The sequence below is a fragment of the Montipora foliosa genome, chromosome 9 (genome assembly GCF_036669935.1).
Source record: "Montipora foliosa isolate CH-2021 chromosome 9, ASM3666993v2, whole genome shotgun sequence".
In the NCBI taxonomy this organism is placed as follows: domain Eukaryota; kingdom Metazoa; phylum Cnidaria; class Anthozoa; order Scleractinia; family Acroporidae; genus Montipora; species Montipora foliosa.
This window is the reverse complement of record NC_090877.1, coordinates 9541871-9557623: the sequence shown is the minus strand read 5'-3', so window position 1 is coordinate 9557623 and position 15753 is coordinate 9541871. Positions and strand designations below refer to the sequence as shown.

Sequence of the window (15753 nt, the reverse complement as noted above, 5' to 3'; positions counted from 1 at the left end):
TCTGATGAAAAAAAAAAAAGGATTATGATTTCGCCGCTGAAGACAATGTAAACCATCAATCAGAAGTTACCTGGCTGCTTTCTAAATTTTTCCAAATATTCTTGGCGATGTTTTCGGAGAATTTTAAGCCTTGTTTACGAGGAAAATGTGGGAAAAATTAAAAACAAATGTATATAAGAACTTTTATAGTCTGCCAACGCAGACTTATTTCTCTCGGGGGAGAGAAACGACCGCCGGAAATGCGTCTGAGTTCGCAGGCTAGACTTTTTAGGGAAAGGCCGAAAATCCTTACAAATTGGTCTGTGTTATCTTACTGATTTACCTTCCGTTCTCAGTTTATGAACTTTTCAGAGGTAACATATCACGATACTTATTTGGCAATAGATCCTTATTCAGACATCGACAAATTATTTAACTGTGCCTACCCGTCATGGTTTTGGCTTATATTCCGACAGTGATAATCGAATGAACTTATAACGAAAAAAGAAGGATACATCTGCAGTTGGACAAGCGTAAACTGAGCGGCTCGAAATTTTCATTTCATTGGCATTCTACATCACGTGACATGCGTGACGTTGATTAGGTCGCGTGACAAAAGAAGTAACAAGACACCACGTGTTGTCACTTACGATCTTTAACATAAACGGACGACTCGACATACATTAGTGTTTAACGATGATGGCTTTTAAAATTCCATTTGAAAACACAACAACTTGACTATGGGAAAATCAGGAAGAGATTGTGAAATATGAGATGGCTATATGGGCACGCATTGTTCGCCAGTGAACAAGTGATGCAAAATCTAACCAAATTTATCAATGTATCCTTCATGGAAAGTGTACAAGGCAAAATTAATGTTTGCCTAATTTTGTGTCAAATTGACAAGTCTCAAAGTGACAGCTTTTGACTCAAACATTTGGCGTCATGTGAACAGTTTTAGACGTCAATTTCCTTGTCTGTAACGAAACCTCACATTTACCATTTAAATTAATGAAGATGGCTGAGAACATTTACTTGTTTAAAAATCTCGTTAAGTGAGCAAACATTACGTTTTGTGTGAAGCGCAAGCCTTTCAATGCCACCGCATAATGTCATATAATTTTCAACATTGGCGTTGGTTGCGTGGACAAGGAACAAGGAAGATTCTGACTGCATGCAGCTGCGAGTCAATAACATGGCGACTAGGCCACAGCACTGGACTTTGTTCAACTACTTCCTGTTGCTTTTGTGGTTCATTCAGTTAAACAGCCAAGCTGACAAGCCTAAATTACGAATAGTCCTACTCTATCCGTTTTCGTCCTGTGATCAACTGATAACAACTGAGTTGCCATTCGCCTCGGCCTTCCTAGTTGCCGTTGATACAATAAACAACAATTCGATGGGGTTCAATTTCAACTTGTCGATTGACTGGAATGATACTCGATGCAGCGAATTGGTTGGAATCAAAGCCATGAGCGAGCAGTGGAAACGAGGTGTGCAGGCTTTTATCGGACCGGGAAACCAAAGTTATTGCGCTACTTCAGCCAGGATCGCAGCTTCATGGAATATTCCTATGATCTCCTATGTAAGTGATAAGAATTCAGTTTCCTGCAAATCTAACATGAGAGTAAAGGTCTGCAGGTCAGTTTAATTTTTTATAATGATGAATTGGAAGCAGAAGTGAATTTCGTAATCATTAAAATGAACTAGGGTTAATTGATAAATTTCCCTGAAATCCAAATTCCAATAAAACTGACAAAATTTAAAGAAGAATGCGAATTTCGTCGGTTATATGGTACAGTGTTTGTACTCTTTAGTTTTTAACGAGAAAGCCCTGGATCTATTTCGCCGTTTAAAGTGAGGACACTCGAACCATGAACACTTGATATTTGTTTGTGCATTTTTTTAGTGATTGTAGAATGTGGGCTCGTCTCTTTGACAAGAGTATTTAATGTTTTTACACTTACAAAATGCTATACATGTAACACTGTACATCATAAGAAGAGCCTTTATTTCTTAGTCGTCGAAAAAAAAAAAGTCAGGTGTTCACGGTTCAAGTGTCCTTACTGTAAGAGTGACCTCGTGAATTTGTAAATAACATACTGTTATTATCCAAGAAGGGAGATATGTCCAGAAATGCACACCAAGAAGGGGGTAGTTTCTAAAGAAACTGTGGTGCTGAGTCGGTGGGGAAGTAGTATACAAAAATTTGGTTTTATCAACGGAGTTGATAATGTAAATTAGCCACCGTACAGAGACCTTTCCTTACATCTAGGCGGCATCTGCGGCCTTTCCCTACATCTAGGTGCGACGGAAAGCCGCAAGAATCTGGAACAAAAATTCATCTTCCAAATCGGCACCCTTAATCCTCACGGTATTAACGAACGCTTTTCATTTATCTAATATATTTTTCACGTTGCCATGTTACCACCAATAGCGTAGCTCCTACTCTACTATAAAAATAGGTCCGCAATGCGTACTTGGGGTCTTATGCTTAGCTTAACTCCATTCAGCCCTTACAGAATTTGGTACTACGGTCTCACTTTTACCATGCGTGATTGGTTCAAAATTTGCCATAACAATGCAGCAGTGAAATGAGTTCCTTAAGTATGCTTGAAATTTCAGACCTGTTCAGAATTTTACATCGATGACTTGCCACTAAAATTTCTCTTAATGCCATTTGCACAGTTTAGACAACTCTTGCTGCACGCTACATCATCTCTATCAGTTATTTACCAGTAACAGAAGCACTAGATTGGCTAAGAAACAAGCATGGCACTGTCATACATTCATATGATCTTATAAATGATCAAAAGAATGCTGAAATTCAACTAGAATTCTAAGATGAATCATCACTAGATGAGGCGTTCAATGAACAAGTACTCTCAGAGCTTGGTGCAAATCCCCACACTACTGGAAATCAGTCCATCACCAGTAACAATGTATAAACAGCCAAGAGAAATATCTGATGACCAATTACGTCGATCAGTTACATGTAGATCATTACATAATAAAAAAACGCAACCTAAAGCTTACAACAGGGTGCTTTCATGGACTAGAAATAAAATGAAAACCTCAACAGTCTGAACCAGTTTATTTGTTTATAACTGGAGGTGGTGGTGCTGGGAAAAGCCATTTCATTAAAACACTTTACCACACTGTAGTGAAAACCTATAGACATGCTCCAATGAATCCTGAGATTCCAACAGTGTTACTAGCAGCATCTACTGGAGTAGCAGTAATAAACATTGATGGTACACACAGCATTAGCAATACCTAAAAATACAGGTGATGATGTGGAGGAAAATCCAGGTCCTTTATCAAATATTGAAACCATGTCTGGAACATAAGTTAACAGAAAATAGTCATTTGTTCGCACAGGACATCTTATAGAACTGTATAAATTATTTCCAATAACCAAAATATTGTTCAAAGTAGAATAAGTCCACAAACTAATATCTTGTATTTGATGGTATAATACCAGGAAGTGACATTGCTACACATTACTTTACCAGCATTCACACCAAAGATTGTTTCACTTCCTTGACTAGAGTCAGCGGACACAGTGGTTGTTGGATCAATGATATCAAATATTGTAGGACCTGGATTTTCCTCCACATCATTTGCTTGCCTTATAAGCAATGGGATATAAACATTGTAGCACATCATTTGTGCAAACCAAAACATCACCTCATTACACGACTTGTAATGTCCAACAACTTGTTTTAATGTTGGCGAGTAAAACACATTTAAGTAAAACATCATAAGCATCGTATTCCAAAATCGCCCTCGCACACCTGAAAATGCATCCTTGACTTTCACAAAATTGTTGTGACAGCCGATCCTTGACCGCTTTTGTTCGATTGTTGTTCCCATGCTGGCGGCTAGTAGCAGACAACAGTAAGAGTGCGAAATACTATTCTTTGAGAGTGCAAAACTCTTATTCAATGCCACTATTTTTTAGAGTACAATAACTCTTTCAGTTTGGGATGTAACCCACACCGACATTTCAAGCCGATAAATACTGGTTTGTGATAGCTTGTGAGATACTTGTGAGGTATGTGGCGCGCAATGGATTTCGAGCCAATGAATGTGGGCTTGCGAAAGCGTCTTAGCTTCAGTGCAATCCGCACTAAACACAAGCCGAGTCTAAATATGTTGGCTTGCGAGAGTAAACAATTCCCGTATCGATTCCACTCAGCGACGTCACCTGGATGAAATAACAAAGAACAAACAAGGCAGGCGAGGATAGTTAATTTTCGAAATGAAAGAAAGAAAACCAATCTGAAACAGCACGACAGATCAATTTTGAAACACAAATAACTTACCTTACAACTAATTTGCGACGGAAAACTCTTCAAATTTTTCCCAAAACAGGGAAAACGACCGCAGATTTATTTGCAAACAACGGACGCTAGAGACAATGGCCGACACTTGAAAACAGTGACCTCGCAATTACTAGTACCCAGTCTACAAGCCAGACTGTCACGTGTGTTCTCGTCCTCAAAGTGACAAACTGACAAGAAGGGGTCTTTATGCATAATGCATAAGACCCCAAAAACTTCAAGTAATCCACTATTCCTCGATTCGGTCTGACCAAGGGCTAACGCTCGAGACGTCTTAAATAAAAAAGCTTTTAGTCTCTGTACGGTGGCCAATTTACATTATCAACTCCGGTGATAAAACCAAATTTTTGTTATTATCCAACACGGGCCTATAAAACTCTCCATCCTAGCTGAAAGTTCCAAATCTTGAGCGTTTAAGGTGGGTCAATGTAGTTTCACCACTTTCGACATTGTTCAAGCAACGTTCTTATTAGAAGGATTGGCATTACAACGCTGTATCCGTATTACCAATGTTATGGTACAATGTGAAACGCCAATTATTGCTTAACAAGATACGGTCATTGTGATGTAATAAGTCACCGTGGCAACAGGAAAGCCCTATAAAAACACTCTTTAATTTGTCTTTAGTTGCTCATATCTCAAAAACGAACTTGGTGACCACCCCCATGTGTGATTTTGTTAAGGTGGCTCTGATTCCGCTGCATATAATTTTTTTTTAACATTGCAGAACGTTTTATGTTGGCCTTCGATCTTGTCGTCCCTTTCCAGCAATAAAAATTGGCGGTCACCGAGTTCGTTTTTGAGATATGAGCAACTAAAGCCAAAATAAAGGGTCGTGTCGTACGTCATTGAACGGACTTCAGGATTGGCCAAAAGAACAATAGAACGAACAAAGATAACAATGGATTTAGCACAGAAAACAATAGAAAGTACGACACTAGACAGCCAATGAAATGTAATGTTCAACAAGAGGTACGACCCTACCCAAAATAAAGGTTGTTTTTGCTGGGCTTTCCCGTTGCCAAGGTAACTTATTTAAGTCCCCATAATGATCACATCTCGTTTGGAAGTAATCGGTGTTTCACATGGTACCATAAGATTGCTGTTACGCGATACAGTGTCGTAGCGTCACCATTCTAAAGAGAGTATCTCTTTCAAAGTGTTGAAACTGGCTTGAGCCACCTTAGGCGCCAAATAGAATTCCCCTCCGCTTGTCGTCTGAGCTTATTGGGTATTTCTCGATTATTATTTCATCTCATTTTCAAGTTTAATGTGGGCGAAGTATCCTTAAACTCAGTGAATGAATAAAAATGTCATTAAGAGTCATTAAGAGTCATTAAGAGTCATTAAGAGATTCACTTGGCCGCGTTTGAATATGTTCACAGAACTGAGTTGTCAAAATCCTAAATCTGATAATTTGACGTTGTTTTCCAGAGTACGAAAAAGTTTGGGAATGGACGCAAACAAAAAAGAGTGTCGCAAGAGCAGCACATTCAACTATTTCCTTCTTTAATTAATTTAAATCAATTATATTATTGTTTTGTGGCAATGCCGTTACCGTATTTTTCGTCGTCTCCTGTCAACCAAAATCAAGACTCGGATGGCGACTCACACAGAAACTCTAATGGAAAAACAGAAGTTTTTAACTTTTTAACCCTTGAGACTTCATCACTGAGGTGGCTAACCCTTCCTGCAAGTAGGCTCAAACGTGTGAGCCATGGGGAAAATGCGCTCATTTACAAGTTTGGGACGACTGATTAAAAACGTTTTTTTGAATTTCATTGACCCCTCCATTGATTTTATGGTTATTCATTTGACTTGTATTACACCCGTAAATAATAAATGAAATGACAATTCGATTCCCTTTGCTTTTTGTCTTTTTTTGTTATTGTTGTTGTTGTTGTTTTTTTTTTCAGCGTATTCGTGACTGATTTGTTTTGTCTTCAATTTATTGTATTAGTTTTGTGACGAAGATGTTGTTTCGGACAAAACTCTATATCCTACATTTGCTCGGACTCGACCTCCAAACGCGCAGCTCAGCAAAAGCATCCTTGCCGTCTTAAACCAATTTTCTTGGAAAGTTGTAGCTATAGTCTACTGCAACGACAGCTGCTTCAGCCAGAAATCCTGGAAAAAAACTAAGGAGGACATGAAGAACACCTTTGAGGGCAATGGAGTTAAGGTTTCTTACGAGGCTACGATGCCAATGGAACACGAGCAGGCAGAATTTGATCATCGTTTGGACGAAATAAAAAGAAAAGCTCGAAGTGAGTAGTGTAGCTTAATAAATAAAAGTTATCATGGGTTTACATAGAGATTAGAATAAACTCTTTAAAATAATTCCATTTCCGCTTCCTTCAGTGATTTCAAAAGCAAATCCCAAGATCGCAAGTCTTCTTTGAATGCCTGCGTAATGGCACGAGCATGTTTATTTTGTATGTGTACATGTGTCCTTCCTCTTTAAGCTGGATTTAGTCCATCAGCATAACTGGTCACCCAGTGAATGAAGTGGCAAGGACCATTTTAGAATGCGAAATGTCTAGCAATATTTGTATTTGACTCAAACAAGTAAATCCGTACAAGTAAATAAAAACTTTAATCACTTACTGAGGTAAAAACGGATTCATGCAACCTGAGAGCGGATTTTACGTGCAACATACACACGTTGCCAACTTTACGACTATTCTCAATAGTTTGTCTGCTCAAATGTAGTCAAATTATCCAGGACATGATGTGATAGGTGAACGTTTAAGATTTCTGGATTTCGGAGAAAAAAAATCAATCGCTGCCTTCGCCCACGATCTTCTGATCACTTCAGTTCTTAGTATTTCTTGTCGTATTTTGGAGGAAGTTGTCGTTGACGTTGTGTTTCTTATTGAAAAAATCAAAAAGTTTCGCTTTTGATATTTGCTTTGCAGTCATTATATTAGCCGCGAATCCTGAGTACGCTCCCGCATTCATGGTCAGCGCCAGGAGAAAGGGAATGACCAATGGAGATTACGTTTATATTGTGAGCACGCTCTCTGAGATATACCTCGGGCATGCCTTGGATTACTGGTGGGGAGGAATCAGTGGAACTGTCAATCAGACTGAAGCCAAGATGGCCTGGAATTCAGTGCTTACACTAGTTCCCAATCCTTTTAATGTTACCAAGTATAAAAAGTTCCAGGAACAAGTGGTTGCTAAGCTAAATGATTTTCCTCATCGAATAAACCAGACAGCAGAGAATGTAAGAACAATTTTTCAGTTTCTACAATAGTTATCCGAGATAACGCTGTTAAAGGAGACCTCTACTCTTATGACCATCTATTTTATTATAAGTAAATAAACTTTGAAAAAATGCAACAATTTGATACCATGAACGTGCTGCATTGACAAGTACTAGACGCCATAATACTTTGTATTTTAACGAAAGCATGGCGAGAAGTTCATTTTTGATTCTTGATTTTCGGGGTTTTTTTTCTTTTGCTTCTTTCTGTAGACTCTACACTACGCTGCTTATTTGTTCGATGCTGTTTATCTCTACTCCCTTGCTCTGAACAAAACTATTTCAGCTGGCCAAGATCCACGCGATGGAGTTACAATTTTCAGTAAAATCAAAGGGACCGATTTCGATAGTAAGTGGACCAACTTGTGACAACAACAGCACAGATTTAATCATGACCTCAGCCCTTGTAAACTACTGTCATTTCTTTTAAGGTTTAATTTATCTTCGGGTTGTTAATTTGCTTTGTATCTTGGCAAACTTTCTGCCTGTTTATATCCCCCTTTTTGTAAAAGGCAGATATATCACAAACGCGGAATCCCATACATATTATATTAGATTGCCTCTGTCGAACTTTGGAAATGAATCTTGGGCACAAGAGACTAAGAAAATATGTATCAAAATCACAGAATTCGTTGATAGAAGAGAAGAGAGACCCTGGGAACGAGGTTGCGCTCCAACCCCCTACTGCTCTAGATCTTGCAAAAGCCTGTCCAGGTTGTAAGCATATGTTTCTTACCCAGATTGACTTTGTCAGCTATCTGTGGTCTCATCGTCTACAAGTATGATGTCATGCTCATCTTCAATTCGTTTACAAATGGAGAACAATGACAACAATAACAATTTATAAGGGAAACATCGGTGATCTGAATATTGCGTTTCTGTTTGCGGTTGCGGTTGAGGTTGAGGTTATGTTTCTGTTTGCGTTCATTAAATTAGTTAATGAATTTCATTATGGAAATAGGTATCACTGGATTTCACGTACATGTTGACGACAACGGAGATGCAGAATTCAACATGGTACTCCTTGACTTCGATGTAAAAACAAGTGGTGAGTGCGCTAAAACAAAGCCGGTTTGATATAAAATTATGTTAACTTTGCTTGCCAGTTTTGCTTTGAAGTTTTCTGGAAGAAAAGAAAATTGCCAAATATTCTTGCATTGTTTTCGTCAGAAATGAAGGCAGTAGGTGACTTTCTGGTGGATAGGTCGGGAAAGGAAATATTGCGCCTTTTCCCCGGTATTAACATATCGTGGTCGGAAGATGGTCGGCAGACATCTCCACCTGCAGACGCGCCTATTTGTGGATTCAATTTTGAGTTCTGTCCCGTCCCTTCCCCAAGTAAGTGACCATAATATGTTTTTCGAGTGAAGGTCAATTTTGTGCATTGAAGGCTTTCGTACACCCTGCCATGCTGCGTCCTATCACGTTTTGAAAACGTCGAATTAAATGACTTATATCCATTTGATTACTTAGATATCGGCCCTTCAAACAGTATAGGCCAGATTGCGGAGCAATCCTAGCCTCGGGTTTTTAGTAAATTCAGTAGTATGTTTGGTGGGGGACATTATCATCCCACCTTGAATGAACAGATAGCAAAATTGAAATCAGCTCTGATTGATATAACAGTAAATTAAAGTATCTTACATTAAAAATTTCGAAATTCATTGAAAGCTTTCACTACGTGCCTAACTTACCATCAGACATCTTCAGTACCAGAACACCTGCCAAAACAGGCGTAAAAACTTGCCAAACCTCAGTCTCATTTTTCTAGTCTCAATGAACACGATTTTCAAGCTTACCTACTAAGTTATATTCCCTTGTCTGCGCACTTAGTGAGGTAATGAGAAATCCATCTTTGTATTTAATTTGCACAGGTGGTGGGATGAGTTTCACCAGAAAGTTGTCATCATTTGTTTTCACATCACATAATTTGCAGGTCCATCCAAGCGTGCAGATACCAATGTTCATATAGCCATTGCTGTTGTAGGCTCTGCTCTTATTATCGCATGCTCCGCTTTGCTTATCTTCTATGGCAGGTAAAGAGAAAACTCAATTTCCTTTTACAGCCGGCAATTTGCATTTTTACTGCGATCTTCTTTTGCTCAGCTGACCAAATACTTCTTCTCGTGAACTTGTAACTTTAAAGAGTCTTGGCCCCAAAAGAAACTTTAAGACTCGAAGAAGAAGAGCTCCATTGCAGCCCTTAAGTTATTTTTAGATGAAACAGAGAAAAAAATGTTTCCCAAGACATCAGCTATATAGAGGTAGCAGGCGAGCTTGATCAATTGGGAAAAGGTATAAGTAGTGACCATGGCAACGCAAGCTAATTTGTGTTGATGAACTTGTCTTTCGTTATCCCTTTGTAAAATTCAAGTACAACACTGCATTTGTTCTTCTTGTGGTGTGTATTTCTGACTAATTAAACTAATTTTCATTTGGATCCGGCAGGAAATACTCATTTGAAAGAGAACTCGCAAACCAAATTTGGAAAGTCACTTACGAAGACATTGTCAGACGTTCTACTATGGGACTCGGCGTGTCAAGAATCTCAAATATGAGTGAGGTATAAAAACTCGGCATAAATTAGCTCAATAAATGTCAGTTAAATCTTCCTAAGTTAATCTCGGGGAACGTTCTTGCCAATCAGAGACAAAATCGAAACCAACCCTGGTTTTCTCACACACATTTTCCCGCGTTCACTGCGGGTTTCATGCACGAAATCGATTTGCGTAATGATTAGTTCCGCTCGTTTAATTTATTTTCCTGTTTCCATTTGCCAACGACCATTTGGCCTTTCACGATGTACAAATTAAAGCCCATCTATCAAGAAGAACCTACCGTAAATATTTTGGCTGATTTCTCAACCAATTTCAAAAGATATAAGTGTCCATTGTTCTTTCAGTTGAACACGATCGGCGGACCGCAAACGGCTAGTAGTATCACATTGGGAACATACAAGGTTTGTTTTTCCTTTAAAGACAGATGTGTACATAAGGTGCTTATTTACAGCCCTAACTTCTGTTCATATTACCTACCATGGGACGATAAATATAGTCGGAAATGTTTTCATATTAAATTTACTGATACCGCTCTATAAAATGTAGAAAAGACGCAATCGCATTTGCAGAGTATAAGCTATAATTGGAGTTGAACAGGCTAGAATGTAAGAAATGAGTTAAAGATTTCCTTCTTTACTGGTTTTTTTTTTTCCAGTTTTTTTCCTTCAGAACGTAACTTACCGCCGAGTGAACGATAATCTGAAGTGCCTTAAATTAATTTCGTTTTCAGTCTCGATGAATTCGGAACTGGACTGTTCGAACTTCGAAGATCAAAATATAAATAACTATTTCTAGAATAACCATTAATTGCTTATCCCTCCTTTTTATTCACTTCATTTGAAATTTCTTTATACTTGTTATGCAACCTTATTATTGCTCAGCAGTTGTTTTAGTCGATTTTGATTAATCATTACTTTATTCAAGTTTTTTTGTATGAAACTTTTAGACATGACCCTCGGTTTTTACAGGGAAATCCCATAGTTATAAAAAGAGTGGAGAAAGATCAAATTGATTTGACAAGAACAGTCCTGCTTGAGTTGAAACAGGTGGGAAACATAGCAGGTTTGCTTTTTACTAGTAAAAAGTCACATTAGAAAATAATTTATAGCCAATGTATAGAGACCTCAAATCCATTAAGAGTACGAACTTTAAATGATCTCATAAAAATATTTAGTATATACTCACCCAGTGATCTTGGTGTTTCAAGCAATCTGATTGGTTCGCTATCTCGGCGTAATTAACAATTATTCTTTGAAATGGAGATGAATAGTGGTAGAATATTTACCGAGCCGCAAAGCGGCGAGGTAAATATTCTGCCACTTTTCACCGAGATTGAAAAGAATAATTGTTTTAGTATATACTCACGAAGTGATCTCACCAACAAATTGCAGAAAAAACCATCCAAAGTCGATTTAATTGGAATTTCAATTCATGCGTGGAAAACGTGCAAGCGCGGGGACAAAGCATGCGCGAAAGTGTTCAAACATGGCAAATCTAAATAACCTTCGTCACAAACAGCAAAATGGTCATTTAGCACCGTTTTGTTTAAATCAGCAATCTAAATCGAAAGTCTGATTGTTAAAACATTTTCACCGTTCGATCAAAGCTTTTGAGGTTCATTTGAAATGGAAATCAGTTGAAAGTGCAGTTGATAAAGGATCCACATGAAATGGTGGCTCTAATTGAGGTGAGCGTTAGTTTGTTGTAAAATGACCCGTCTTGTTTCCTAGCAACCATGTGGAACTTTCTTAAACATTTTTTAATTCCTGGATTTCAGTAAGAAATTCGTTTTGGTGGGCGACCAGCCCTACAAGAAAGAATTACTCCCAGCATAGGCAGCCGAAGCTCGCGTCACTACAGACAACCGTTGAGAATTTAAACGCGTTATAAGACTTTGTATGAGAAATAAAATACCGTCGATTATGAAGCCTAAAAAATGCTCAATTTAACGTTCATTCAATAAAATGAATAAAAATGACTCACCCCTGGTGTATTCTTGTGCCTTTTGGAGCTTATTTTACCGTTTCGGAAAGTCCGTGTTTTCAATGTTCTAAGACGAAGTCAAGACTGCACACTATTTTTTCACCCAAAGCTAAAGCCACATCATTTGCGAACCTCCGTGAATGTTTCGTCGTCAAAAATCCCCACGCACTTGGCTGGAAATGAGCATTTCTGCTTCGATTCCACGATAGCTGATAAATTTAACAGCTGCTGATAACCGAACAGGACACGGAGCCGACCACGGACCGGAGCCGAGCGCGCACCGGTGGCTCAGTTGGTTGAGCACCGGGCTGTCACGCAGTAGGTCGTGAGTTCAACTCCGGCCGGACAAAGGGGTCACTCAGGGTCTTCAAATAACTGAGGAGAAAGTGCTGCCTTTGTAATTACATCTGCAAATGGCTAGACTCTCTAGTCTTCTCGGATAAGGACGATAAGCCGGAGGTCCCGTCTCACAACCCTTCAATGTTCATAATCCTGTGGGACGTAAAAGAACCCAAACACTTGTCGCAAAGAGTAGGGCATGTAGTTCCCGGTGTTGTGGTCTGTCTTCTGTGATGTATCATGGTTGGGAGGGTAAATGCTCGGAGAAATTAGCTACACCAAGCTACTCTAAAAATCCGAGGATAAATAAAGATATATGATATGATATATGATATGATACGGAGCTTGGGTCCCGGGTCAAATTAACTCCACCCGATGAGGTACATGTACAACACTTACCCCATCCCCACAGCGGCTTCTCGAAAAGCTCCATGGTTACGAGAAGCCGCCGTGGTGATGGGGTGAGCATTATTCACTCCCTACGGAGTGAATAATGCTTGATCCAAACAAAACAAAATGGCCGCGTAAACTCGCCAGCATTTATGAATCGGAAATATTGAGAATACAAGATGATGCTGTGCTACAAAAGACAAAGAAGGCCTGAAAGTTTTCAAAGGTAAGAGAAGAGTTCATACTTTTGCCAACCAGTGTTTGACTTCGTTTTTCCAGATAATTATTGCTGAAAATTAAACAATCTTCACGCCACTGAACAATTTGTTTCACTCGAAGTAATTCTCTCTTGTAGGGTTGGTCGCCCACCAAAACGAATTTCTTACTGAAATCCAGGAATTAAAAAAAATGTTTAAGAAAGTTCCACATCGTTGCAAGGAAACAAGACGGGTCATTTTACAACAAACTAACGCTCACCTCAATTAGAGCCACCATTTCATGTGGATCCTTTACCAACTGCACTTTCAACTGATTTCCATTTCAAATGAACCTCAAAAACTTTGATGGAACGGTGAAAATGTTTTGACAATCAAACTTTCGATTTAGATTGCTGATTTAAACGGTGCTAAGTGACCATTTTGCTGTTTGTGACGAGGATTTTAACGAAGGTTATTTAGATTTGCCATGTTTGAAGCTTCTGTAAACACTTTCGCGCATGCTTTGTGACCGAGGTCACCGTTTTTCACTATACGGACCGACCCTTAGCTGGTGAATAACTTATTTAATTTTATTCCTGTCTCTCCCTTCCTCTCTGAAAGCAATTTTTAAATCGCTGACTCGCATCGCACTTGATAACGAATGTAGTATTAAAGCCATTTGCAACCTGGACGTTTCAAAGAGAAATATTTTTATTTCAATTCTATTTCCAAGCCTCTTGTCTAATAAAAAGTAACTTCTGTATGTAAACGGATTCGGTGTCAAAAAATGGAAATTAATGGTCGAGGACAAAAACTCTCCAAGAGTTACCGTGCTCGTGGGCAGAGATACGAAAATCCGGACCGCACGAAGAACCAATCAGATTGCAGGATTCAATACCGTGCCCTCTCGGAAAAAAATTAATATATTTATATTTTTTTGGCTACAACTTGGGTCACCTTTACCCAAAGGGCAGCAAATTATCCGTAAAACTGTTTCTGTCACCAGATGGGCTCCCATGAGTAGGAGCGAGTAACTCCCATACTAAGCCTACGTCACGGCATCTTTACAGACCAATCTATTTTTGAACTACCTTTGCCGCAAAACAACAAAGGCAGTTCCGGTTCGGTGACGCTATGGCGTCAACTTAGTTTTCTGTGATTGGTCATCGGGCTCCTGCGGGAGTCTCATTCTCGGGAAATTCAATCTAAGAAATAATCGGTCTGTGAAAACGCCGTGACAGGAATATATGGGAGTTGCTAACTCCTAGTCATGGGCTTCTGTTCTTATCCAGGCAGTTGGAGTGGATTGAAAACAAGTCTCTGATAGGAACTCCACCTCTTTCTTCCCTAGGTTTTATTGACATTTCCGTTCATAAGCCGAGAAATTATTTTGGATTAAGTAAATTTGTTTTTGTACAGATTCGAGACGTGCATCACCTTAATTTGACTAAGTTCTTTGGCGCATGCGTGGACGCCCCCAATATCTGTATTCTCACAGAGTTTTGTTCAAGGGGAAGCTTGCAGGTAAATAATGAGATAAAATATGTCGACCCCAAGTTTTGCTTGCCGAGGTCAAATATCAGAACCCCAACCCCACCCCGCATCTCTTCTCTTTTTTTCTCGCCCTATTTTTCACGCGGCCAAAATATCATAATTCTCATAACTGATGATTTAGATGGATCAATGACGGTTTGACTTCTCGACAGGCTAAGGCCTTGTATTTTCTCCAAAACCATTTAAGCCAAAATGAAACAATTATTTCTTAGACTTTTTATAGTAGATTGCACTGTGTGGTGTTATCGCGAGGAGAGCATGTTGGCTGAAAGCGACGGAAAAAATTGGTCTTATCCACTGAAACTTGTTTGCAAACTTATTAACAGGGGGTTCCGGAAAGTGAAAAGCAATCTGGGTGTTCTTGGAGAATATTGCCGCTGCTGAAAAGTTCCATAATGTATCAGTTACAGAACAACATACTTTATTCGAACTACCGACATTCAAGAAATTGGACTATTTTTTCTTTACAATTTATTTATTTATTTGGTTAGTCATTTATTAGTATTAGAGATATTTATGAATTCTGTAAATTTGTTTTCTTTTCTTGTACAGGGGATAATCTTAAACGAAGAAATAAAATTGGATACCATATTCGTTCATTCTTTCATGATGGACATCGCAATGGTAAAATACTTAATTTGTATATGTAATAGGACTACATGCTGTCCAATTTGAAAATAATTGGATGAAAAAAATTCTTAGGGCAGCCAAAATTGTCTGAAAACCTATAACCAAGTTGTAACCAAGTGTATTCTTGGAGGTGTTTTAGTTTTGGTTTTTGCCTCTCAAGTTAGCAAGCTATTCTTCTCGCAACGTAGGAAATCGCTCATTTGCGGTGATATCGCTGAAAAAGTCCTGAGGAATCGAAAACTTTGGCAAATTCCGCCATTGTCACTACTACAAACAGAGACAACAGCGCTGGCGCTATGCTTTGTGCTGATTGGTCAGTTTCTATTACCTATTGCATTTTCTGGGATTTGATTGGCTTAGACAAACTGTCCTATGTTTTCTAAATTGGACAGTTTGCCTGTTTTTAAAGGAAACCCTTTCTGAAACTATCCAAATTAATCCTTAATTTGACAGTTTTAAAAAATTAAAGAATAATAGCTAATGACAATTGCGGATTAACTACCAGCTAT

The 15753-nt window shown here is 38.7% G+C and overlaps 2 protein-coding genes across 5 annotated transcripts in view; one reads left to right on the top strand and one right to left on the bottom strand.

The window, feature by feature from the left end:
• LOC137971030 (atrial natriuretic peptide receptor 1-like) overlaps positions 1-9456 on the bottom strand; it is a 73441-nt gene extending 63985 nt beyond the window's left edge. Inside the window, exon 1 of one of the 2 annotated variants that reach the window (XM_068817730.1) lies at positions 9393-9456. Coding sequence is in view for 1 of the 2 variants with exons in the window: in XM_068817728.1 (XP_068673829.1) it covers positions 9288-9290 (3 nt within the window). In the remaining variant the exon portion in view is untranslated. Of the gene's footprint in view, positions 1-9287; positions 9373-9392 lie in introns of those variants that run through there. The other variant, XM_068817728.1, reaches the window with a different exon arrangement.
• LOC137971036 (atrial natriuretic peptide receptor 2-like) overlaps positions 50-15753 on the top strand; it is a 31193-nt gene continuing 15489 nt past the window's right edge. Inside the window, exons 1-12 of one of the 3 annotated variants that reach the window (XM_068817752.1) lie at positions 51-1564; positions 6286-6592; positions 7244-7554; positions 7807-7942; positions 8555-8641; positions 8764-8931; positions 9530-9629; positions 10042-10156; positions 10496-10552; positions 11120-11197; positions 14480-14584; positions 15167-15238. In XM_068817752.1, coding sequence (XP_068673853.1) covers positions 1154-1564; positions 6286-6592; positions 7244-7554; positions 7807-7942; positions 8555-8641; positions 8764-8931; positions 9530-9629; positions 10042-10156; positions 10496-10552; positions 11120-11197; positions 14480-14584; positions 15167-15238 — 1947 coding nt within the window. In that variant the 5' untranslated portion in view covers positions 51-1153. Of the gene's footprint in view, positions 1565-6285; positions 6593-7243; positions 7555-7806; positions 7943-8554; positions 8642-8763; positions 8932-9529; positions 9630-10041; positions 10157-10495; positions 10553-11119; positions 11198-14479; positions 14585-15166; positions 15239-15753 lie in introns of all 3 variants that reach the window. The other 2 variants (XM_068817754.1, XM_068817753.1) reach the window with 2 other exon arrangements.